This window comes from Echeneis naucrates, chromosome 14 (assembly GCF_900963305.1).
Source record: "Echeneis naucrates chromosome 14, fEcheNa1.1, whole genome shotgun sequence".
Lineage (NCBI taxonomy): Eukaryota > Metazoa > Chordata > Actinopteri > Carangiformes > Echeneidae > Echeneis > Echeneis naucrates.
Window position 1 is genome coordinate 14,623,434 of NC_042524.1, and position 18,855 is coordinate 14,642,288.

The following is an 18,855-nucleotide window of genomic DNA, read 5'->3' on the forward strand; positions in this document are numbered from 1 at the left end:
GATTAAATCATGAATGCAAAGTGAGCTGTTGTCCATTATAAAGATGAGTACATGTATTTTAACTGTTTCACAAACTTTTGATGGGTCCATGATGACTGTTGGAACAAAGTTGAGGAAGATATGGTTGCAGTCGGTTCGCACAGTTGTGTTGTTGAAAGCCACCTCCAGCTCATCCATGGCTTCCAGCAGCAAACGCTCTGCCTCATTGTGAAGGTACTCAAAAGAGGCCTCCTTATGAAGGCACAGAGTTTAAAAAAAAAAAAAAAAAAAAACACCATCCATGAATGTAGGTATGATCATGTTCTAACAAAACATTTGTATAGAAGAATCCAGACCAAAATCTTATAGTGGTAAAGTGCCAAGAAAAGTAACTCTCCATTCCTTCAAAAAGAGGACATTTAACCTTTGTATTCTCACCTTGGTAACCAGATCAGAGTGGCGGATAATGGCTCGCACAAAGAAGCGGTAGTCTGTAACCTCTGTGCCCACCTCCACACGTGCTGCACCCAGGTAGAGGTGCATCTTGTGGTTGGCACAAGGGATAGCGGTCAGGGCAAAATTTCGCATGCGGTTGAGCTCCAACTGGAATGCTAAAGCTGGCTCCAAATGACGATAGATCCTGTCCTCCTCAAACTATTGAGATAAATGTAGGACACAATCACAACCATCAAAAACACAACACTTCAACATTTTTGGATGGATTTCTTCAAAGAATTTCCCAGGGAACTTTTTATTCGAAGCTGGAATTCTTTGCCATCTTTTCCATTAGCAGAAGTAGTTCAAATTGGCAATTTCAGGAGCACTCAGTTGATACAGGAGTAGAAAAATGCCTGTGAGCCACACTGTATTAAGTAAATGAAATCATGGGCAATCTCGATCTGTGAAAGCTGCTAATGGGTGTCATTTCTCTTAAATGGGAGAAATAATTAGAGTTCATTACTTTAATGAGTTTTGGTGGTGTCATTGTAGTGAAAATATCAGGGGTAACGGAGAGGAAGAGACACTGATTGTGACTGAGTGAAATTCAACATTGCCATGGAGATGGAAAGTTGTGCTTTATAACCACAGCATGATCTTGAGCAGTTTCCTAGCCATAGAGAATCAATATCCAGGTTGTAGAAAATTCTGCATCGATTTCCAACATCACAATCCTCTAATACTATCCATATCCATATATACCCACCGTGTGTGTGTGTGTGTGTGTGTGTGTGTGTGTGTGTGTGTGTGTGTGTGTGTATAACACGTTCATCTTTTTTAATACAGAGTTGAAACTGGCCTGATGTCAATATGATTTCACACCCACCTTGTCTCTGGCACGGAATGTAAAAAATTTGGGAAACTCTCTCTGTACCGAAGATAGGGAGACAGAGATAGAAAGAACAAAAAGAAGTCAACATCACAACAATATTATAATTCAGTATTAGGAGCAAAAAATCAGGTAGAAATACACAGCAGGTAAAAATATGCTATTCTGGACATTGCTTACATTGCAGTGATAGTATCAGATATAGTATCACGCAGCAAAGATCGAGACCTTGCTCTACATGCAGTGGGCCCTAATCGCCTTCACTGCTGGTATCACTGTGTATTCACCCACATAATAATGGTGAAAGGCTGCATGTATAAAACACCACTCAGTCGGCTAATGAATAAAACATTTTCTTTTTTCCGGAGACATGATCCCTGATCCCCTGAATAATGCCTGGTAGCCCTGTTAAACATTATCAGATGAAGTGTCCCACTTGCCAAAACAACGCCAATCCGATTAGAGATGCTCTCATCAACTCAATAAGGAGAGAACTGCAATTGCATACACACAATGGAAACCACCACCATCATGACTTGACAATGTGATTGCACTTCACTGTGCACATTATAGTGAAAAATATAGCCCCCCTCCAAAAAAAAAAAAACAAAACATATTTCAAATCCTAACCCTGCGGTCACATATTGATAGCATGATTTGCTCTAATCAGAGGCTGTGTGACCATCAAGAGAAAAATCAAAGCTTATTGTTTAAATGACAAAGGTGAAACAATGGGGAGTTTATCAATATCTAATAATGTCCTAAATGCCCATCATCATTGCTTTTAAAAAAATAATTTAGTGGTTGAAAAATGGATAGATACGGCTGTTTGGTTTACTACGTAACAATCAGCAGTGGATGTCAGAAAACTGCTATGACATCACAACCTACCAACCTCATCACTTTAAACCTATGCAGTGAGTACATTTTGTGGCTTTTAACTGTAGCAAATAAAACCTGCTGCCAAAATAAACAATATATCCTTCCTTATGAAATCCAGGCACAGACTGGCTGTACATTTAACAGGTGCTTTGTTGGTAAGGCCTATTTGAACTATTAAGAATAATTACATTTTACAGAAGCAAATGTGTTGCTACTTATCTAGTTCATTAAATCAAAAAGCCACCTGCCCTCATTTCCTTTGTCTTCTACTTACATGAAACCTTTGGTCCACCTCACAGTTGACTTGCTTCCTGAAATCCTGTCATCATAAATGCAGCAAAAGCAAGGCATGCAGGAAGAGATACAGAGACAAACAGGAGAATAAGCTAAATTTCAAATGCAGATTAATGCAATTACCACAGTAATGTCATTCCATATGAACATGCTCATGATGTATTAGTATTTACAAAAGTAAAGATCGACAGTTCATTTGTAATATTTTATTAGACACTATTCAGAGCTATTGAATAGGTCACATGCATGGCAGCTAATTGTGAGCACACAGAGCTGACTCAGTAAACATTAAGGACATTACCTTCTGAGCCACAAGGAAAGTTAGTCTTCGGATAGCATGTTCAAACAGCAGGGATTTCTGAGATTGATGAGAAAAATTACATGTCATTTAACAAGATACTTTTTAGTTTTCTTCTGTATTTTAATCTTTTGCTGAAATCAGGAGGGGAATAAAAAGCTTTGTTGCAGACAGCTCCCACCTTTGACTGAGTGAACTCCCGAAACATGGCTGCCAGGCCATCGTCATCAATGTCGCTGTCTGTCTTTATAGCCACATTGAGGATATGGATAGGCTCCTCCAGGGCACTCTGGATGACAAAGCAAATAGACATTTAATTCCAAGATACACAATCACACAGGTCAATGACGATGCTATGACCATCAGAAATCTGCTCTCGTCACCTTGTTGTCCTCTTCACCATACAGGACAGGATTACCTCCCTCTGGGAAGGTTGGGCTTGGAGGAGGAGAGTCAGAGAAGCAGCTCAGCACATCTGTTATGTTCCTATAAAAATAGGGACAAATAAAAACATATGCCATGAATCACACTTGTGACCTTATCCTTGACTAAAAAGACAAGTTAAAATCTACATAAGAAAAGAACTGACCTGGTGAACTCCTGAAAGGAGCGGAAAGCGACCATGGCTCCCATACGCTGGCAAGGAGGTGTAAAGGATGTATCGAGCAGAACATCACTCACGCTGGCTACATGCACCATGCCGTAGTGGTTCAGGTTTGATGAGAATGACATCCTACAGAGTTGACAGAGAAAGCATTATGATGAGAATGTGCCATACTGCAACATTGACTTTGTAAACATGTCCCCCTCCACCTTAAAGAAACTCCCTACAGTTTTAATCCCTCTGCTTTCCGACAGTTTGAGGTGCTGCAACATAACACGTATGAGAATAGTTGAATGGCTCATGTTAAATGTGAGAATCTCTTTTGTAGAAGAATTAGTCGAAAATTTCAACTTATGAAGCAAATACATGTACACCATGACAAGTAAACCCACGGAAAGCAGATGAACAGTATTTTGACAGTCCACATGTTAGTTGAAGAAAGTATTCCTTCCAAAGGAACAAGGGAACTTAAATCAACCAGAAGACCTGTTTAAAGATTCAGAGGTTTCATTGAGTTTGTTGTTAGTCCTTGAATTGTAGAAAGCCGTCCCAGAAGATATACTCATTGAATACACTCAAGATGTTCTGTGTGTCAAACCTGTCCAAAGTTTCCGATTCTGAGACATTTTCCTTCCCAGTATTATCATCCTGAGATGGACTATCTTGTGCTTTAAGGTCCTGTGGTTTAGTTTCCTGCAATTTAGTGTCCAGGGATTTTATATTGTCCAGGATTGGAGTACACATTTTCCTGGTAGGACAGTCACAGGTTTCAGTTCAGGAGAGTTTGCACGCAACAACATTTCCCCAACAGACCCGTTTTATTAACATATCAGACATCACAATCCAAATTAGTCCAAATATCGACAATGCTGAAGCACAGTCACATAAAAGTTAGAACTGAACACAAACAGACATACCGACTGAAATGTTGGACACAGAGGCTGAATGCCAAAGGCCATGCCGTTGTCAGTAACTTGAAGAAACAGTGCCCTTGTCAACTGAACTTAAGTCCAGTTACCAGTTCAGCTTGATTTTGGCAAATTTACAATCAACCAAAAAGTTCAGAACTAAAAAACTTGTAGACTTAAATCATCAGATGAATCACTTTTTAAGTGAATTACTGGTATGACCATGCAACTAGCTAATCTATAGTCACTGTTAATCTATGCAATAAAAAGAATGTTTACAATACCTGTTTAGAGTGGGGATGTTCCCTCTGCAATCAAACAACATTGATTACCAAGTTGTTAGTGGCAGGCATCAGGTGAAGAAGACAGTCAAGATGTAGCAATGTGTGTATACATGTGTGGGTGGTTAAAGTTTAGATAAATTGAAAATATCTATCAATAAACACACATTCACTTCCTGACTGCTCCCTGCACAACATGCATCATGAGATCCTAAGGCCTCCTTGTCTTGAGTTAGACTCTGAACAAAGACAGTGGATCATCACTTTCAACATGAAGGTTAATTCAGGCACATTAAATCACAAGCATGTAATGGAATTAATGTAGCATTCGCAAGCTCTCCATCGCTAACTTAATGAACAAGCCAAACCAAAGAGGGCAAAATGTAAAATAAAAATACAAGCACTGCAAAACAACAACAAGCAAATTATACAGAAACATAAATGTTACACAGACATTCACTCACGTACAAACCAAACTCAATCACAAAGGTTGGATGCAGAATGAGCGCAACAGAAATGCCACTGTACTGTGATGGTTGCGAGCTTCTTTTCCCCCAAATGTAAAGCATATACAACACATATTCCTGAATTTGCCTCTGGTTTCTCTTAGATTCTCAAGTTTAATGTGACATAAGATGAGCTTTTAACAATTTCTCACACTGTACTCTTGAGAGCTACTGAAAGGTAATTCCATTTTAATACGCACTGCAAGGTGGATATTATGACAGACAATAAAGTTTTTTTTATCTGTCTATTATCTTTTCTCCAGGACTTACAAGAAAGAGCAACTGACATGAGGCTCTTGAGGCCTAGAGCTTCGTTGCTCATGGCACTCACACTTTTGACAAACCAAGAAATATATTTTAAGTCTCACAAAATACCATCATTTACAGATGAAGAGCATTTTACATGGAAGGCAACGATGAACAACCACAGAGCTGGGAGGAGGGAGAAGAACTGTGGCACCATGGAGGACTTTTAAGATCGTGGACTGTGGAGTGATACATTTTAGACACACTCCTACACAATGGAATAATGCACTTGTTTATGGGACAAAGAATAGAACGAGAATAGAGTAGCATAGAATAGAAGTCTGAGGAAGATAGAACTGAGGAACTGAGCAGTGCCAGCAGAAGGTGCAGGTTTTCCCCAAAATATATGTTGGTGCCAGCATCACTCCAATCAAAGGAAAACTATACATATTTTAAACATTCCTGTCCACAGTGCCATTTAGGGGTGTATGTGTGTGGGGGAGAAGTGGGGGGGTGCGTAGCATGAAAGGTGATGCACAGAACATTAGCATTAGCAGGTACTTTGTGTTTATGCGATACCTGTTGGGATGTGAGGTAGGGAGCATGAACTGGAACTCTACTATACACGTGTTGTCCTTCAGCTGTCGATGCTGGACACTGTTGAGCTCATAGGCAATGTACGCCCGACGCACATAAACCTGCGGTTATTCCAGATGAAACCGCAAAAAATATTTGTTAGACAGTGCCTGCAGCTTCCAATGACATGAAGGAAGAGGCTAAATGATTTGTAAATTTACAGACGTCTCACCTCTAAGGCTGCCATCCTGACTACCTGATTGCTGTGGTAGAAGAAGTTTGGCAAAACATCAAAGATGGATGTCTCTGAAAGGATCAGTTTCTGGGGGGGGGGGGGGGGGTAATTAGCCCTCTTGAACACTTGTTATAACATAAAATAAAGATGACCACTTGTATTCATGCCCTTCATTAGCTACCTGCAGGTTCTCGATGCAGAATTGGTGTCCATACATATCAATGGCAGAGAGGAAGATGGACTCCACCTGGTTATGTCGTAGCTCATAAGAGGGAAGGTGCGAAGCTATCAATACCTGTTTAGGACAAAGGGCCTTTACATGTAACAGCATTTTTTTTTTTTTATATATATATCCATTTAAACCTCTCTCTGTAGTTTCAAGTCAAGCTATAAAATTTTTAATACATGTCATACCTTTAAATCTCATTTGCTATTTTCCTCCTGACAATGACTATCACTGCCATAATTGAGAAGGGACAGTGACATCTAGTGGTGAAGTTCTCACATTGGTTTGTGGAGAAAAAGTATGTTTGAAAATTTCCCTAAATGATCCAAGTCTGCCTCACCTCCAAATTTTACTACCCGAAAAAGCCTTAAACACTACACATGAATTCATATTTTTCTGCTTTCACATTTAAGGAAGACCATATTAGTGTAATTCATGCTAATGTTTCAGATTTTGTAGTTTTAATTGTTATTAAATCTTGATTAACGAGCCTTTTCAAGGGATTTGGAATTTAAATCTGTAAACCAAAATTATGATTGAACATCTGACCTGTCGAGCACGCAGGGCCACCTTGGCATTGGTTGTTTTGCTGAGCTGGGTCAATTCAGTCAAGATAGCCATCAACTCATCAGTCAGTGTGGGATCACGGCCACACAGTTGGTCCTAGACACAGTACATTACAACATTATCAGTTTGATATGTCCAACACATAATTTAATATAATTTAAGTTATAGCTGTAGATATATCAACATAATTCTAACACATTATCACAACATCATAGTACCCAGATAAAGCAGATATTGATGGGTTATTTTCTATCCAAAACTCTTTATATACATAAACAAAAGCAGAATAAAAATCTAAATTTGACAAAGAGAACCTCTATAACTACTATGCAGTAACTAAGAAATGACACGTACAATCAGCATTGTAACCAGCAGGTTCTTCTTGGTGACTTGTGCATGGGAGAAGATGTAGTTGAGCACATTGGCCATGTCGCCTTTGTTTTCCTCACGCAGCGCAAACACACATTTGTCATAGTGTCCTGTTGAAAAGCCAAAACATGGGCAAACACATGAGTGAAATGCATAGTCACAGATTGAGGAGCTTTAATCGTGAGAGAGCGCCACCAAAGGGAGAGAGGGAGTAAATGCAGCTCTTCTGACTGACACTGGTGAACAGCAAAAGTCCAAAACAATATACACCTGCATGTTCAAACATGTCATAACTATGAATCCACAAAGCCAGTATGGCAGTGTGTTGTTCCTCACCATTCTGAAACTGTATCTCTACTTTCAGATACTGTCTGAGCAAGTCCATTACCACTGCTTTCATGTGACCCCGAATGCCACTGCGATACCTGTCATAAAAAACAAAAACAAACAGAAAATTAAACAAAACAAAACTGTGCCAAATGAAACAGAAGCAGAAGATCCATTGAATAGGATAGCAACAAATACGGCAAATCTCTGTGTTACTATTTATATCATCACTGAGCCCATGTATTATACCCACTTTTGCACCAGCTGGACAATACTCTGTGTGTTCATAAAGAAGACTTCTCTCTCTGATTTCTTGTTTAAAGTAGCAGCATGACTGTCCAGGATGTTGGCAATCTGAAAGTACAGGATAAACCACAGGTATGTAATCCCAGCATCAGTGAAGATTTAAATCCATTATAATCCCAGTTAGTCCGTTGTGATGCAGCCATACTGTTTTCACTGTCCAACACATACTAGATGGGCATTTATTCTTTCACTAAAGCATGCTGATTTCCCAGACGTATTTTTAAAATAATTTGCACAAGAAACTGTCAAAAAGTCAAGGAGGTTGGCACAGTACTTTTCTACTGATTGGCAAATCCCAGTACAAATTCTAAAATATCATTCTGCCCAAAAAAAAAAGGTAGAAATATTTTTTCTTTAAACAGGTCTCTGGTTGTCGTTGGAAATGTGGCAGCTTCTGAAATTTACTCTACATTTATACATGACCAATACTTCATTCCTCTGTGGACGGGGGTTATTAGGGGAATGTCATTATCATCATTACTATTATTATTATAATCATTATTACTGCACAGAAAAAGGAACAGTCAGGCTCTGTCAAGTGTGTAGAACTTTAGGCGTAGTTAGCAAGGTGTGCGCATGTGGTATAAGCCACCTGTTGGCTGGGAAACTGGCAGAGCACGGAGGTGATGTTGCTGGCATACTGAGCCATCTCCTTTTTGATGGCCTTCTCCACAGCAGGGGGGATTCGCCCGGACACACTGGTCATAATGTCTTGCAGCTCCAGCAGTGGCAACGAGGGATCACGCATGGTCTTCATCAGTCTTTCTACCCATTCTTTCAACTGGGAAAGACAAAGGATGCGCAGAAACATATTTCAGACACAGCTCACAGGTAGGAAACACTGTCATCGGTGTGTGAACCCTCACCTTATTACTGAAGAAAGGCTCAGGGAGACAGTAGCCATTCATGATGTGAACAAGGTGATCGAGTGTGTTGTGAAAGACTCTGTGTAGTTTCTCTCCTCTCAGAGCTACTGCCTGGATTGAAGGAAGTGCTCCCGTGTGCAGCTCTGCCTGTAAGGACAATTCAAATTTGCAAAGCATATTTTCCAACAAAGTTACTTCTATTCCATTTTTTTTTTAATATTCAGATACCCCAAATGGTGTGGTATAGTAGTGTGCAGTGCCAAGATGTAGATAAGCGGCTACTGCCTCTTGAAGAGAGGTTGAAGGAACCTTAAGTTACTGAATAATATCTGTGCTAAAAGAAAAAAAAAAAAAAAGTCCAAAATGGCTAATGTTATGTGGGCAGTTACATAACTAGTACTGACAGATTTACCAGAGGTGGGCTCCTTCTACACTGCAACGCTGCCTCCTGACAGCTTGTTTGAGATGCTTATGCCAATACCTATTCTCTTCCAAGTGGTGAGCCTTTATTTTTGTTAACAGCCTCAATTTGATGTCTGTTGATGAGTTCACTGAGTTACTTGCTAGAAACACAAATACATGGTATAGAAGGCAAGTAGCAGAGAGCAGCTTTTGTGAATAATGACGTAGAACTGTGTCATTTCAATGTAATAATAGGATCAGAAAGCTGCAATATATGTGCTACACAAATTGATATTTTGAACTAAACTGGCACAGTCCATGCAGGTACACATATTGTGTCATGTAGAACCACTGCTTCAAGTGACCTTATGATGTACCTGTTGCACTCTGCTCGGATCATCCAGTTGCAGTTTGGCGATGACGCAGCCAGGCTCCAGTGCTGCTCCAGTCCTCTTCACATAGTGGATGCAACCAGACTCTGCAGCTGTAAGGGTCATGACCATCTTCATCACCTGGGATTTAAAGATATCAGAGCTCATAGGTACACAAACTATTAGCCAAAAAAAAAGTGAGTTTAAACTGATGGCCACTAAAATACTGCACCTCAATCTCAGCGTAACACTGGCCGGAAAACACATGCCCGCCATCTTCGACTGTGTACTGAATGATTTTTCCGGCTGATGGAGAACGCAGCAGAGAGGGATCATTCTCCTTTTCAAAAACACATGTCTTGTTCCCAATTGTGATGCGATACCTAACGGGAATTGAAAGAGAAAGAGCTTTATTTTGACAACTGAATCTTCTGAGCTCAAAATGGTATGTAACATTTTCTGTTTAATTAATTTTCATTCTCTTCTGTGGTGAAATTACACCTGTGCATTAGTTATAATAAAGATTTGACTTCTCTTACCTGTCCACCTCCTCCTTCATGTAAGTAGTGTAACTGCTGCCATCATAGGACAGCAGGAGACCTCCATCACTGAGCCGATGGACCTCGACGTCAGCTGAGGAGTTGTTCATGATGACCACATACGAGTTGGGAGACTGGCGTGTCACTGTCAGGACGTACTTTGTACCTTCATAGATCAGCTCCACATCCACAGTGTTGAGTAGTGTATGTGCTGGTAGCACCTGGCCCCTGGTTAGAGAGAAGAGAGTGCCTCATATATTCTATTCAAACACTGTATTCATTCTTTTGCTAGCATCCCTATTCTGTGCTACATTTATTACCTTTCAAGAGAGTGCAGGAAGTTGGACACACTGTTCCTCAGATTTACATCTGCAACATGGAGAGCGCCGCTCACAATCCCCAGCATGGTGTCAGGACGCTCCGCCTGCACACAACATACACTTTACTTCTTAGCAAGGAAAATATATATGATTGAAGCATTACCTCAAACTACATGGTTCCAGGAGGATAAACCACCAGGTTTTTTTCTATAATAATTTTAATACATGAATATAGTGTGGATTCAGCTCTGATTTTTTTATATTTCAAAGAGCATCTAATTGCCACTGCTGGACCATCTCTGCATACCTGCATCTTTTCTGAGATAAGTCTGTCCAGCCAGCCTGTGTCAATGCTGTTGTGCTGAAAGCTTTCTGTCTCCAGCAGCTTAATGAGGTATTCCACTGTGGTCCTGAAGTCTCCTCTGATAGACAACTCCTTCAGAGCCACAACCATATTGCTGAAAAAGATTTAGACGTCAATAGAAAATATATCTCCGGCAGTCTATACAAACAGAAGTGAGCACTGTTTTGACTGCACTCACGAGATGGCTTCTTCTCGATTCTCTCCCCAAGAGAAACAGTGTCCAAACTGGGAGTCAGCAAACTCGTGCAGACCTCCAGCTGCTGCTACACTGAAGTAGCCCCACACATTCTTGTTGCTGCGGAAATTCAGCTCTTGCACTGTTCCTGAGCTTGGTTTGAAACCCTGCAATCAGACCAGAGCAACATATAGCACCTTCTGATAAGCTGAACCAGAGACTCTTAGTATGACATAGAAACAGAACCGCAGCAGTAATTATAGTCTTTGTGTTGTAAGTATTTTGTGTGCCATGATGGTGTGAAGAATTACCTCATCAGGATTTTCACTGGTGATACGTGCTGCAATGACATGACCACGAGGGGAGGGAGCAGTTGAAAGACCCTCAAAGTCAATGGGAGAGTCTCCCCAAGGCTGGAGCCCATAAAGCATCCGGATGTCTTTGATCCGGTAAAGAGGAATACCCATGGCAATCTGACAGAATACAATGGAATTAGCACGAAAGGCTTTTGCTCTTCAGCTTGCATATATTGAACATCATAGAGCCAGATAGCAATAATTGTCACATATGAATGAAGAAGAAGATGATTTTATCTGGCATGTTTATTTAATGGTTGTCAATATTGTGATCAGTTTTCTAGTAAACCAATAAACAAAATTTTGTTGACAGATACTGAATTGAGCCTTTCTATCTGACTAAAGAGAACACACGACAGCCCCCTGCGCCATTTTGTGTCCCTCCCACAGCAACACCCAATCAGCTTGACAACACAGCTCTCCCAGCGGTACTACCCTTCAGCTTGACTGCCCTGACCTATTTACACCCAATCCTAAACAGTCCAGAACAGACCATGTGATCCATTGTCACTACAATCACTGGATCCCTGCCTCTTTCTTTTACAGAGAGGGCCCATCTAGCTCAAAGCAGTGAAAGTAGTGGAGCACGCTAACTTTGTTTGTTCCTGGAGAGTTGCATACTCAAATACACTGTACGTGACGCAAGACAGGAGTGCACTTATTCTAGTAGTGCTAGCAGATGAGTGTGTGAGACTGACCTGCAGCTGGGCAGCAGGCAAGTTGACATCGGCCACCATCTCAGTGCAGGGGTGTTCCACCTGCAGACGAGGGTTGAGCTCCAGGAAGTAGAAGCTGCCATCCTGACTGTAGAGATACTCAACTGTACCTGCACTGACATACCCCACCATCTTAGCCAGCTTCACTGCACACTGAGGGAAGATAAAAAGCTCTGTTGAAATGAGTTGGCCGTAGATCACTACTGTTAGATACAAATTTTAATGTTTATTGTGGGTATGAACTATACCTTTTCCATATCTTCAAACACATCAGTCGTGGCGATGGTAGCAGGAGCCTCCTCTATTATTTTCTGGTGTCGTCGCTGCACGGAACAGTCTCTCCCAAAGAGGGAAATGGCATTGCCATAGTGATCAGCTAAGATCTGGACCTCCAAGTGACGGGCATGCTTGGCTAACTGCATAATGAAAATGGGTGATCCTGGAACCTCTGCCTGGACCTGGGAAAGGGAAAAGAAAGTAAATCCATGCAGTGGAGATGTCCACAAAAAATTCACCAAAATTACATACTTTTTTCCATTGAATCTTACAAAAATATTTTCAAAGCATATTCTATTATGTGCCAACTGCTGTCTGATGGCCTGTGTGACAGCTCACACAGGCCATGGAACAGACTTATTATTATATAACAGGGGCATTTTTTTATTTTATTTTTTTTCAGCCTGTCACAAATATTGTATTATTTACTTTGCTCTTCTGTCTACCTGCTCTTTTATTAGCTCTGCGAGTCATTTCCTCTGTGCGATGTTTTAAGCTTAAGTTTCCAATTGTGTTCGATAGCATGCTTGTTTTTCTTTTAATGTCACTACATGTTGCTTGTCAGTTGAGGAGTGATACGTGTCTGTGAAATGTCATCATAACTGTAGATTTTGCTCATTATATATGGCTATGAACTAATGAGATTGTTTGATTTGAGCTACCCATTTTATAATTCAAATTATATACTGGAGTTTCCACTTACCTGTCTGAAGAGGTTGGGCAAATCATCAGCAGAGTTGACTTTACGAATGCCTTTTCCTCCACCGCCCTCAGAGGCCTTCACCATCAGAGGGTACCCGACCTTTTCTGCAGCCTAGCAAATAAAAAAGCGCAGCTCTCAGGCAAAGATGGGAGTATGTGATGTGTACTTAAGCATGTGCAGCATTTCTTTGGCATGCTTACCTTCAGACCATCTTCTACATCCTGGATGCACCCAAGCTCGTACAGATCATGAGGGACATTGATGATCCTCTTGTTCTCTGCCCAATCCACTGTCAGGCCTGAGCATAGTTAACAGATGACACATTCACCATTCATACTGACATTACCATGATATTCTGTCACGTTCATAGTTTACTTCCAACAAATATCCTTTCAACTGCCACACAATTTCCTATATTGGTAGGGCCGTATACCAGAGAGGGAAAGTTGGGTATTGCAGTACACAATAGTTTTTGTTTATCAAATCAGTCAACGCCTTTAGTGTCACTACACACCGGCGTAACCAAACTTGAACACAACTTAATACATTTTAAAACTGACTGAAAACCCCCTTAAGGAGCACCATACTACACTCAGCCTCTGCACTTTACTTCTGTAGGCCTACACTCATTGTTGTTCTGGATTATTCTAAATAGATAAAACCCATTTCTTATTTTCAATAGATCATAAATAAAGGATTATTACAGACACAAACTTGAATGTACCTGTTCCACTCCATGGCAGGGTAGGAATGCCAGCTGTCTGCGCAACAATAGACGAGGCGATCTTGTCTCCTAAAGCCCACATAGCCTGACTTGGGGGGCCTGAGAAAGCAGCAGAAAAAGCATTTAGTTAAGTCAAATGATTATGGAAGTTAAAGAGTCCATTAAGTGATAGAAAAGTTTAAGGACATCCTCTTACCCATGAAAGCAATGCCATGCTTGTGAAGCAGCTCGGGGAGTTTGGGGTTCTCTGATGCATGACCCCACCCAGCCCACACTGCCTGTAAGGCATGACATAATGGCAATGTTCACTCAACTATCAGTCACTGATCACTCAGACAACTCTGCAGCTATATATTAAGAATGCGGTGCTACCTGAACAGGTATGCGTTTAGCGATGTCCAGAATCAGCTCGACATTAGCATAGTTGTTGTTGTTAGTCCCTCCTGGCACAGGCACGTAATGATCTGCCATTTTAATGTATTCTATAAAAGACAGAAACAAAGAAAACATTTGCGAAATGACCTTAGTTTGTTTCATTTATTGTCCACAACGTGGAAATTCGTCTTTGGTCTCACAATATCACAACAGGCAACAGTAGACAACAACAACACCTACACACAACTATCTTCATCTTCAAAATGCAGGACAACAGTTGCAAATACATTAAAATAACAGACCTAACGAGACAAGGTTTCATTTAGTGCATTAATGGCAATGGGAATGAAGGAATTTATAAAGATGTTACAGCTAGCTTTTGGTACTTTGTACCGTCTACTAAAGAGAAGTAGTTCAAACTCCCTGCTGAGAGGATGAGAGGGCTCGTTTGCAATTTTGACAGCTTTTTTCCCAAATTACTTCAATGTAGCTACAACTCAATTGTTTTCTCTTCCCATTGATTTTTGAGGCGAGGTTCACTATTCGCTGCAGCTAGTTTCCCAGCCTGGGTGTGCAGCCAAACAACCAAAGAGTTGGGAGCTCAGCTGAAGCACCAGTTATTAGACATACTCCACATTCTCGTTCAAACCAATCGTGTCCAAGCTCACCTGCGTTGGCCTTCAGGTCCTCTGGCGTCACCATGACAACGAACCGGATTGCCCTTTCATTGCGAAACATCTCATAGGCCCAGCGGCGTATGGACCGCATGCATTTGACAGCTGCAATGCCATTATTGGCAATAAGCACCTGGAAGGAAAGAGTGTTGAGTTGTTATTATTAATGGCCACTTCAGTCCTGCCTCAGCATCAAAGGTCTGGAGCATAAACATATTCTGAGAAAAAGGCTTTTTGTGCCGTTAAACTACTGTACCTTTTTCATTGAGTTGCCATCACAATTTTGGCTACATTTTCAATCATTTTTCTCTTCATTTATGTGACATGGATGGTCATCAAAATGACTTAGTACATGTCTTTAAGTGCTCAGTGTAACAGTAAAATGTTGCTTGTTGTTTGTGTTAATTATATAAATAAATACTATCTCAGATTAATTTCTGAAAGCGGCATGCCTGGTTTAGCACTTTCCGCATCTCTTCATGGCAGTACTGTATAAATATGTTAGTCACCTTCTCAATGACTTTGTTGCCACCAAAACGGGTGACAAATTCAGCAGGAGAAGCCACGGTGAAGTCCCTCTGCAGATCAACACGCCGTCGATCTCTGCCTTGCTTCACCAGGTGCAGCCCTGACATGCTGGGTCTGTTTAAAAAATAAATAAAATACATAGAAGCTATACTATGGCCTTAACTTCTGCATGTTAGGAAAAAGTGTAAGTATCAGCAATTATGCTAATAACAGCAAAAACGCTCATATTTCACATTTCTTAAAGAGTGAAGACCATTAAACCATGTGCATTTTACAAAGATAATGAGAAACTATTACACATTCATCCCTCAGCAACAGCTGTTTAAAACTGTGTTGCAGATTACAGATAAAAACACACCACTAACACCTCATATTGATAAGGGACAATCTGGTCTCAGGAGTGATTTGACTACTGTCTCATATCTTAAACTTTGTTTAGGGGCAAGTGATAATAGCAGCGGGAAAAAAAAAAAAAAAAAATATAAAAATATATATATATATATATTTTTTTTTTTTATTTTTTTTTTTTATAAAAGCTTGAACTTTAGCATATACATATATAGTATCAGTCTTTTTAGTGCAATTCTTTGTCAGTTAACTAATATTGAAAGAACAACTGAAAGAACAAAAGAGATCATATTGTGCCAAGTCCTTCGACACGTTTACATGCTCGGACAAGTGCCTCCAATAGGACTTGCACAGCACACCAAAAAAAAAAAAAAACCACACAATCATGCTCCACCCCATATGGAGCTATCGCTGAGGAGTGGGTAGTGTAGGGGAAGGAATATGTCTATTGGCTGGAGGGTGTGGTAGGGCTCTGGCTCGTTTGGCTGTTTCTGTGGCCTGATACTGCATTATTGCATCACTGTCGGGGTTACCAGAACGAGGGACAAATGAGCTCCTACTGAAAGCTCTGCTTTCAGCCCAGCTGTGAAACTGCAAGTTGGTGCTCGGTCTTATGAGAGAGAAAATTATGGGGGTGGAGGAGTCAGACACCCCCATCCAGTATTTCCAGTTTTTAAAATCACCATCCAAGCTTCTTTCTGTTAAATCCTAATTCTCTCGCCCTCTTTGCCCCTGTGAAACTCATCACACGCCCTGGCTGGACACAGTATTGACTGAACTCTAGGAGATCCCGATTGCTTTCATAAATAATGTGATACAGAAATTTCATATAAAAGTTTTCCTGACTATCACACAAAGGGAGTCAGTCGGCAAAGATGCCAATGTACAAATGACTAGATGGATTCATAACATACAGAAGAGAAGTCTGAACAGGATTGCAGAGGAGTGCATAACTAAAATATTTTCTGTACATCAGCATGACTACCTTGTATGGATCTAAAACCACCATGGCTTCCTCATTTGAATTCCAAATTTTGTACAAGGCCTTTGAGGAAAGTGTATATTACAAGCCTCCTGCTGTGAAGTGAGTGCAAGACCTGAAGCTAGCAAAAAAAAAAAACAAAAAAAAAACTGTGCAGCTCTGTCAGTAACAAATGACATCTTTCCAATGGCAGACTGGGGATTTCTGTGTTTTCTTTCCCAAACCGACATTCTGAAGTCTCTGGCACTCTCCAGGCCAACCTGGTGGACTCAGGACACAATGAATCGCTTGAGCAATGTGCCGCTAGTAAAAACCACATTCTTAACATGTGCTGTTGGAAAAAAAAAATAAATTATAAAATAAGAAAGAAATGGAACAGGTTCTCCAGGTAATAAGATGGCATTTGAAGATGTACATTCCCAATATTTATTCCACACTTTATGGCCATAATTATAATATAAAAAATATATTATAATGTAATCTAGGTCTTTTATGGGTAAGGTCTCAATTACATGTAAAAGTAATTAGTAAGTAAAACAAAAAACCCTGCTAAGAATCTAGTCTTAGGTTAGTAAAATTATGAAAGTGCCCCCTGAACCAGTCTGCTTGCCTGAGCAAGTTTTGTCTTCAGACTGCCAAGGGAAATTATCACAGAAAGAAAGTTTTAATCCAGATTCTAACCTTAGATTTTGCGCAAGGCCACTGTGGTCGAAGACCATTTCATAGGTGCTGTCTGAGCTACCAGAGGATGGTGACAACGAGCGTGCCTCCTTTTCCTCCAGCTGCGTGTCCAGCTTCCCTTGGATTTCATCCTCCGAGTTCTCCTCTGATACTGATCCCACAATGAAGTGGGAGTGCAACTCCGCTACAGCTGGATTCTTCTTGGCAGCACCGTCCTGTTGTGCCATGGCTGGGCGACACGAACAGGCTGCAAACACTGACAAGACAGAACAGTGGCAGCGACGTTTATAAAGGAGATTCAAGGTCCAAATAGCAGAGTACAGTACAGCACCTCGGCCAGCCTGAAATTCTGTTTGCCATATTGCAAAAGTGGGTGACATGAACTTTGCAATTATTGTAATAGCGACTGATATTGCAACACAAGAACTTCCACCGTCTGGGAGCATCAGTAATTATTGAACGTGCCAAACCCGATAAATATAATAATTAAACACTGATGAATTCATGGCATTTGCTTGTAATGCTCGGTCATGCTGTTAGCAGTCAGCACACAGCACACCACCAAGGCATCTGAAGTATTGTTTCAAGCCCAATAAACGAAACAACACAGCTTGTTTCAATAGTCTATAGTCAAGGAATTACACTCCATAAATCATAATATTTATAACTATCTATATCTGTAGACTAGCTGAAATCCTTTTGACACGACATACATTTCAAATTTAAAATTCGTTTTTGTTTTTTTTGTAGTGTTTGAGACAATAACACCAATTATAGTCTCCCACTTACACTATTAAGCCAACAAGCATTACCTCTTCCAGCTGACCGCTCTCACTTTCTCGATCACCTGCGAATTTAATTACCACGCGCAGGTGTAAACAAAGCGAACGCGTAGTTTGCAGGCTCTGGGCGGAAGCACACCTTACCTATGGAGAGCTGCTTGCCCGACCAGAAAAACAAGCCGAGCACCGCCGACATACACGCTGCAAACGTGAGCCAAGGTAACATCACGAACTGACACCTAGGGCTCCATTCACCTTGCTAACCAACCGAAAGTCCGGTCGACGGTCGGCTCGGTTCATGTCACAGCCGGGATGAAGGGGAGGCGGGTGGTAACGTTATCTCAGTAACGTTACCTGTCAAATTTAAAACCAGCTTGCTAAACAGCGGATGCTGATAAACCGGGAGGGGGCGATGCTAATAGCGTAGGAGTTTAGCTAGCTTAGAGCCAGCGGCTAAGACAATTAGACAACTAACACCCCTCCCCTCCACCGGATGACCGGTGCGTCTGCAGGTTTACCGGACTGCAGCGCATCAACGCCGCCGACGCGGTGATCAGCCCCGGTAACCGTGATCTGATGCTGATGACGTGAGAGAGACTCACCGCTGGAGATGAACCGGCAAGAAATCCTGGCAAAGTCGAGTCCGAGAGATCGATAGGTTAAATTTGTCCGTCGGACATCTCAGTGATGAGATGAGAAATCACATCATGGTGAGGTCACACGGCTCCGTCGGAAGTTTTAA

At 41.0% G+C, this 18,855-nt stretch overlaps 1 protein-coding gene across 2 annotated transcripts in view; it reads right to left on the bottom strand.

Annotated features, from left to right (window-relative positions):
* acaca (acetyl-CoA carboxylase alpha) overlaps positions 1–18,402 on the bottom strand; it is a 30,601-nt gene extending 12,199 nt beyond the window's left edge. The window contains exons 1-37 of one of the 2 annotated variants that reach the window (XM_029520179.1): positions 18,258–18,402; positions 17,332–17,587; positions 15,302–15,434; positions 14,787–14,925; positions 14,116–14,225; positions 13,940–14,021; positions 13,744–13,842; positions 13,220–13,317; positions 13,020–13,130; positions 12,289–12,498; positions 12,023–12,193; positions 11,280–11,441; positions 10,972–11,135; positions 10,737–10,887; positions 10,430–10,533; positions 10,110–10,337; positions 9,803–9,953; positions 9,577–9,711; positions 8,798–8,944; positions 8,524–8,712; positions 7,879–7,979; positions 7,635–7,723; positions 7,284–7,408; positions 6,912–7,025; positions 6,318–6,431; positions 6,134–6,223; positions 5,905–6,023; positions 4,577–4,600; positions 3,983–4,132; positions 3,370–3,513; positions 3,164–3,266; positions 2,962–3,069; positions 2,784–2,840; positions 2,463–2,507; positions 1,304–1,345; positions 418–633; positions 76–231 (exon numbers count right to left, since the gene is read on the bottom strand). In XM_029520179.1, the coding sequence (XP_029376039.1) occupies positions 76–231; positions 418–633; positions 1,304–1,345; positions 2,463–2,507; positions 2,784–2,840; positions 2,962–3,069; positions 3,164–3,266; positions 3,370–3,513; positions 3,983–4,132; positions 4,577–4,600; positions 5,905–6,023; positions 6,134–6,223; positions 6,318–6,431; positions 6,912–7,025; positions 7,284–7,408; positions 7,635–7,723; positions 7,879–7,979; positions 8,524–8,712; positions 8,798–8,944; positions 9,577–9,711; positions 9,803–9,953; positions 10,110–10,337; positions 10,430–10,533; positions 10,737–10,887; positions 10,972–11,135; positions 11,280–11,441; positions 12,023–12,193; positions 12,289–12,498; positions 13,020–13,130; positions 13,220–13,317; positions 13,744–13,842; positions 13,940–14,021; positions 14,116–14,225; positions 14,787–14,925; positions 15,302–15,434; positions 17,332–17,587; positions 18,258–18,339 (4,719 nt within the window). In that variant the 5' untranslated portion in view covers positions 18,340–18,402. The remainder of the gene's footprint in view (positions 1–75; positions 232–417; positions 634–1,303; positions 1,346–2,462; positions 2,508–2,783; positions 2,841–2,961; positions 3,070–3,163; positions 3,267–3,369; positions 3,514–3,982; positions 4,133–4,576; positions 4,601–5,904; positions 6,024–6,133; positions 6,224–6,317; positions 6,432–6,911; positions 7,026–7,283; positions 7,409–7,634; positions 7,724–7,878; positions 7,980–8,523; positions 8,713–8,797; positions 8,945–9,576; positions 9,712–9,802; positions 9,954–10,109; positions 10,338–10,429; positions 10,534–10,736; positions 10,888–10,971; positions 11,136–11,279; positions 11,442–12,022; positions 12,194–12,288; positions 12,499–13,019; positions 13,131–13,219; positions 13,318–13,743; positions 13,843–13,939; positions 14,022–14,115; positions 14,226–14,786; positions 14,926–15,301; positions 15,435–17,331; positions 17,588–18,257) is intronic. The other variant, XM_029520180.1, reaches the window with a different exon arrangement.
* Between the last annotated feature and the right edge of the window lie 453 nt (positions 18,403–18,855).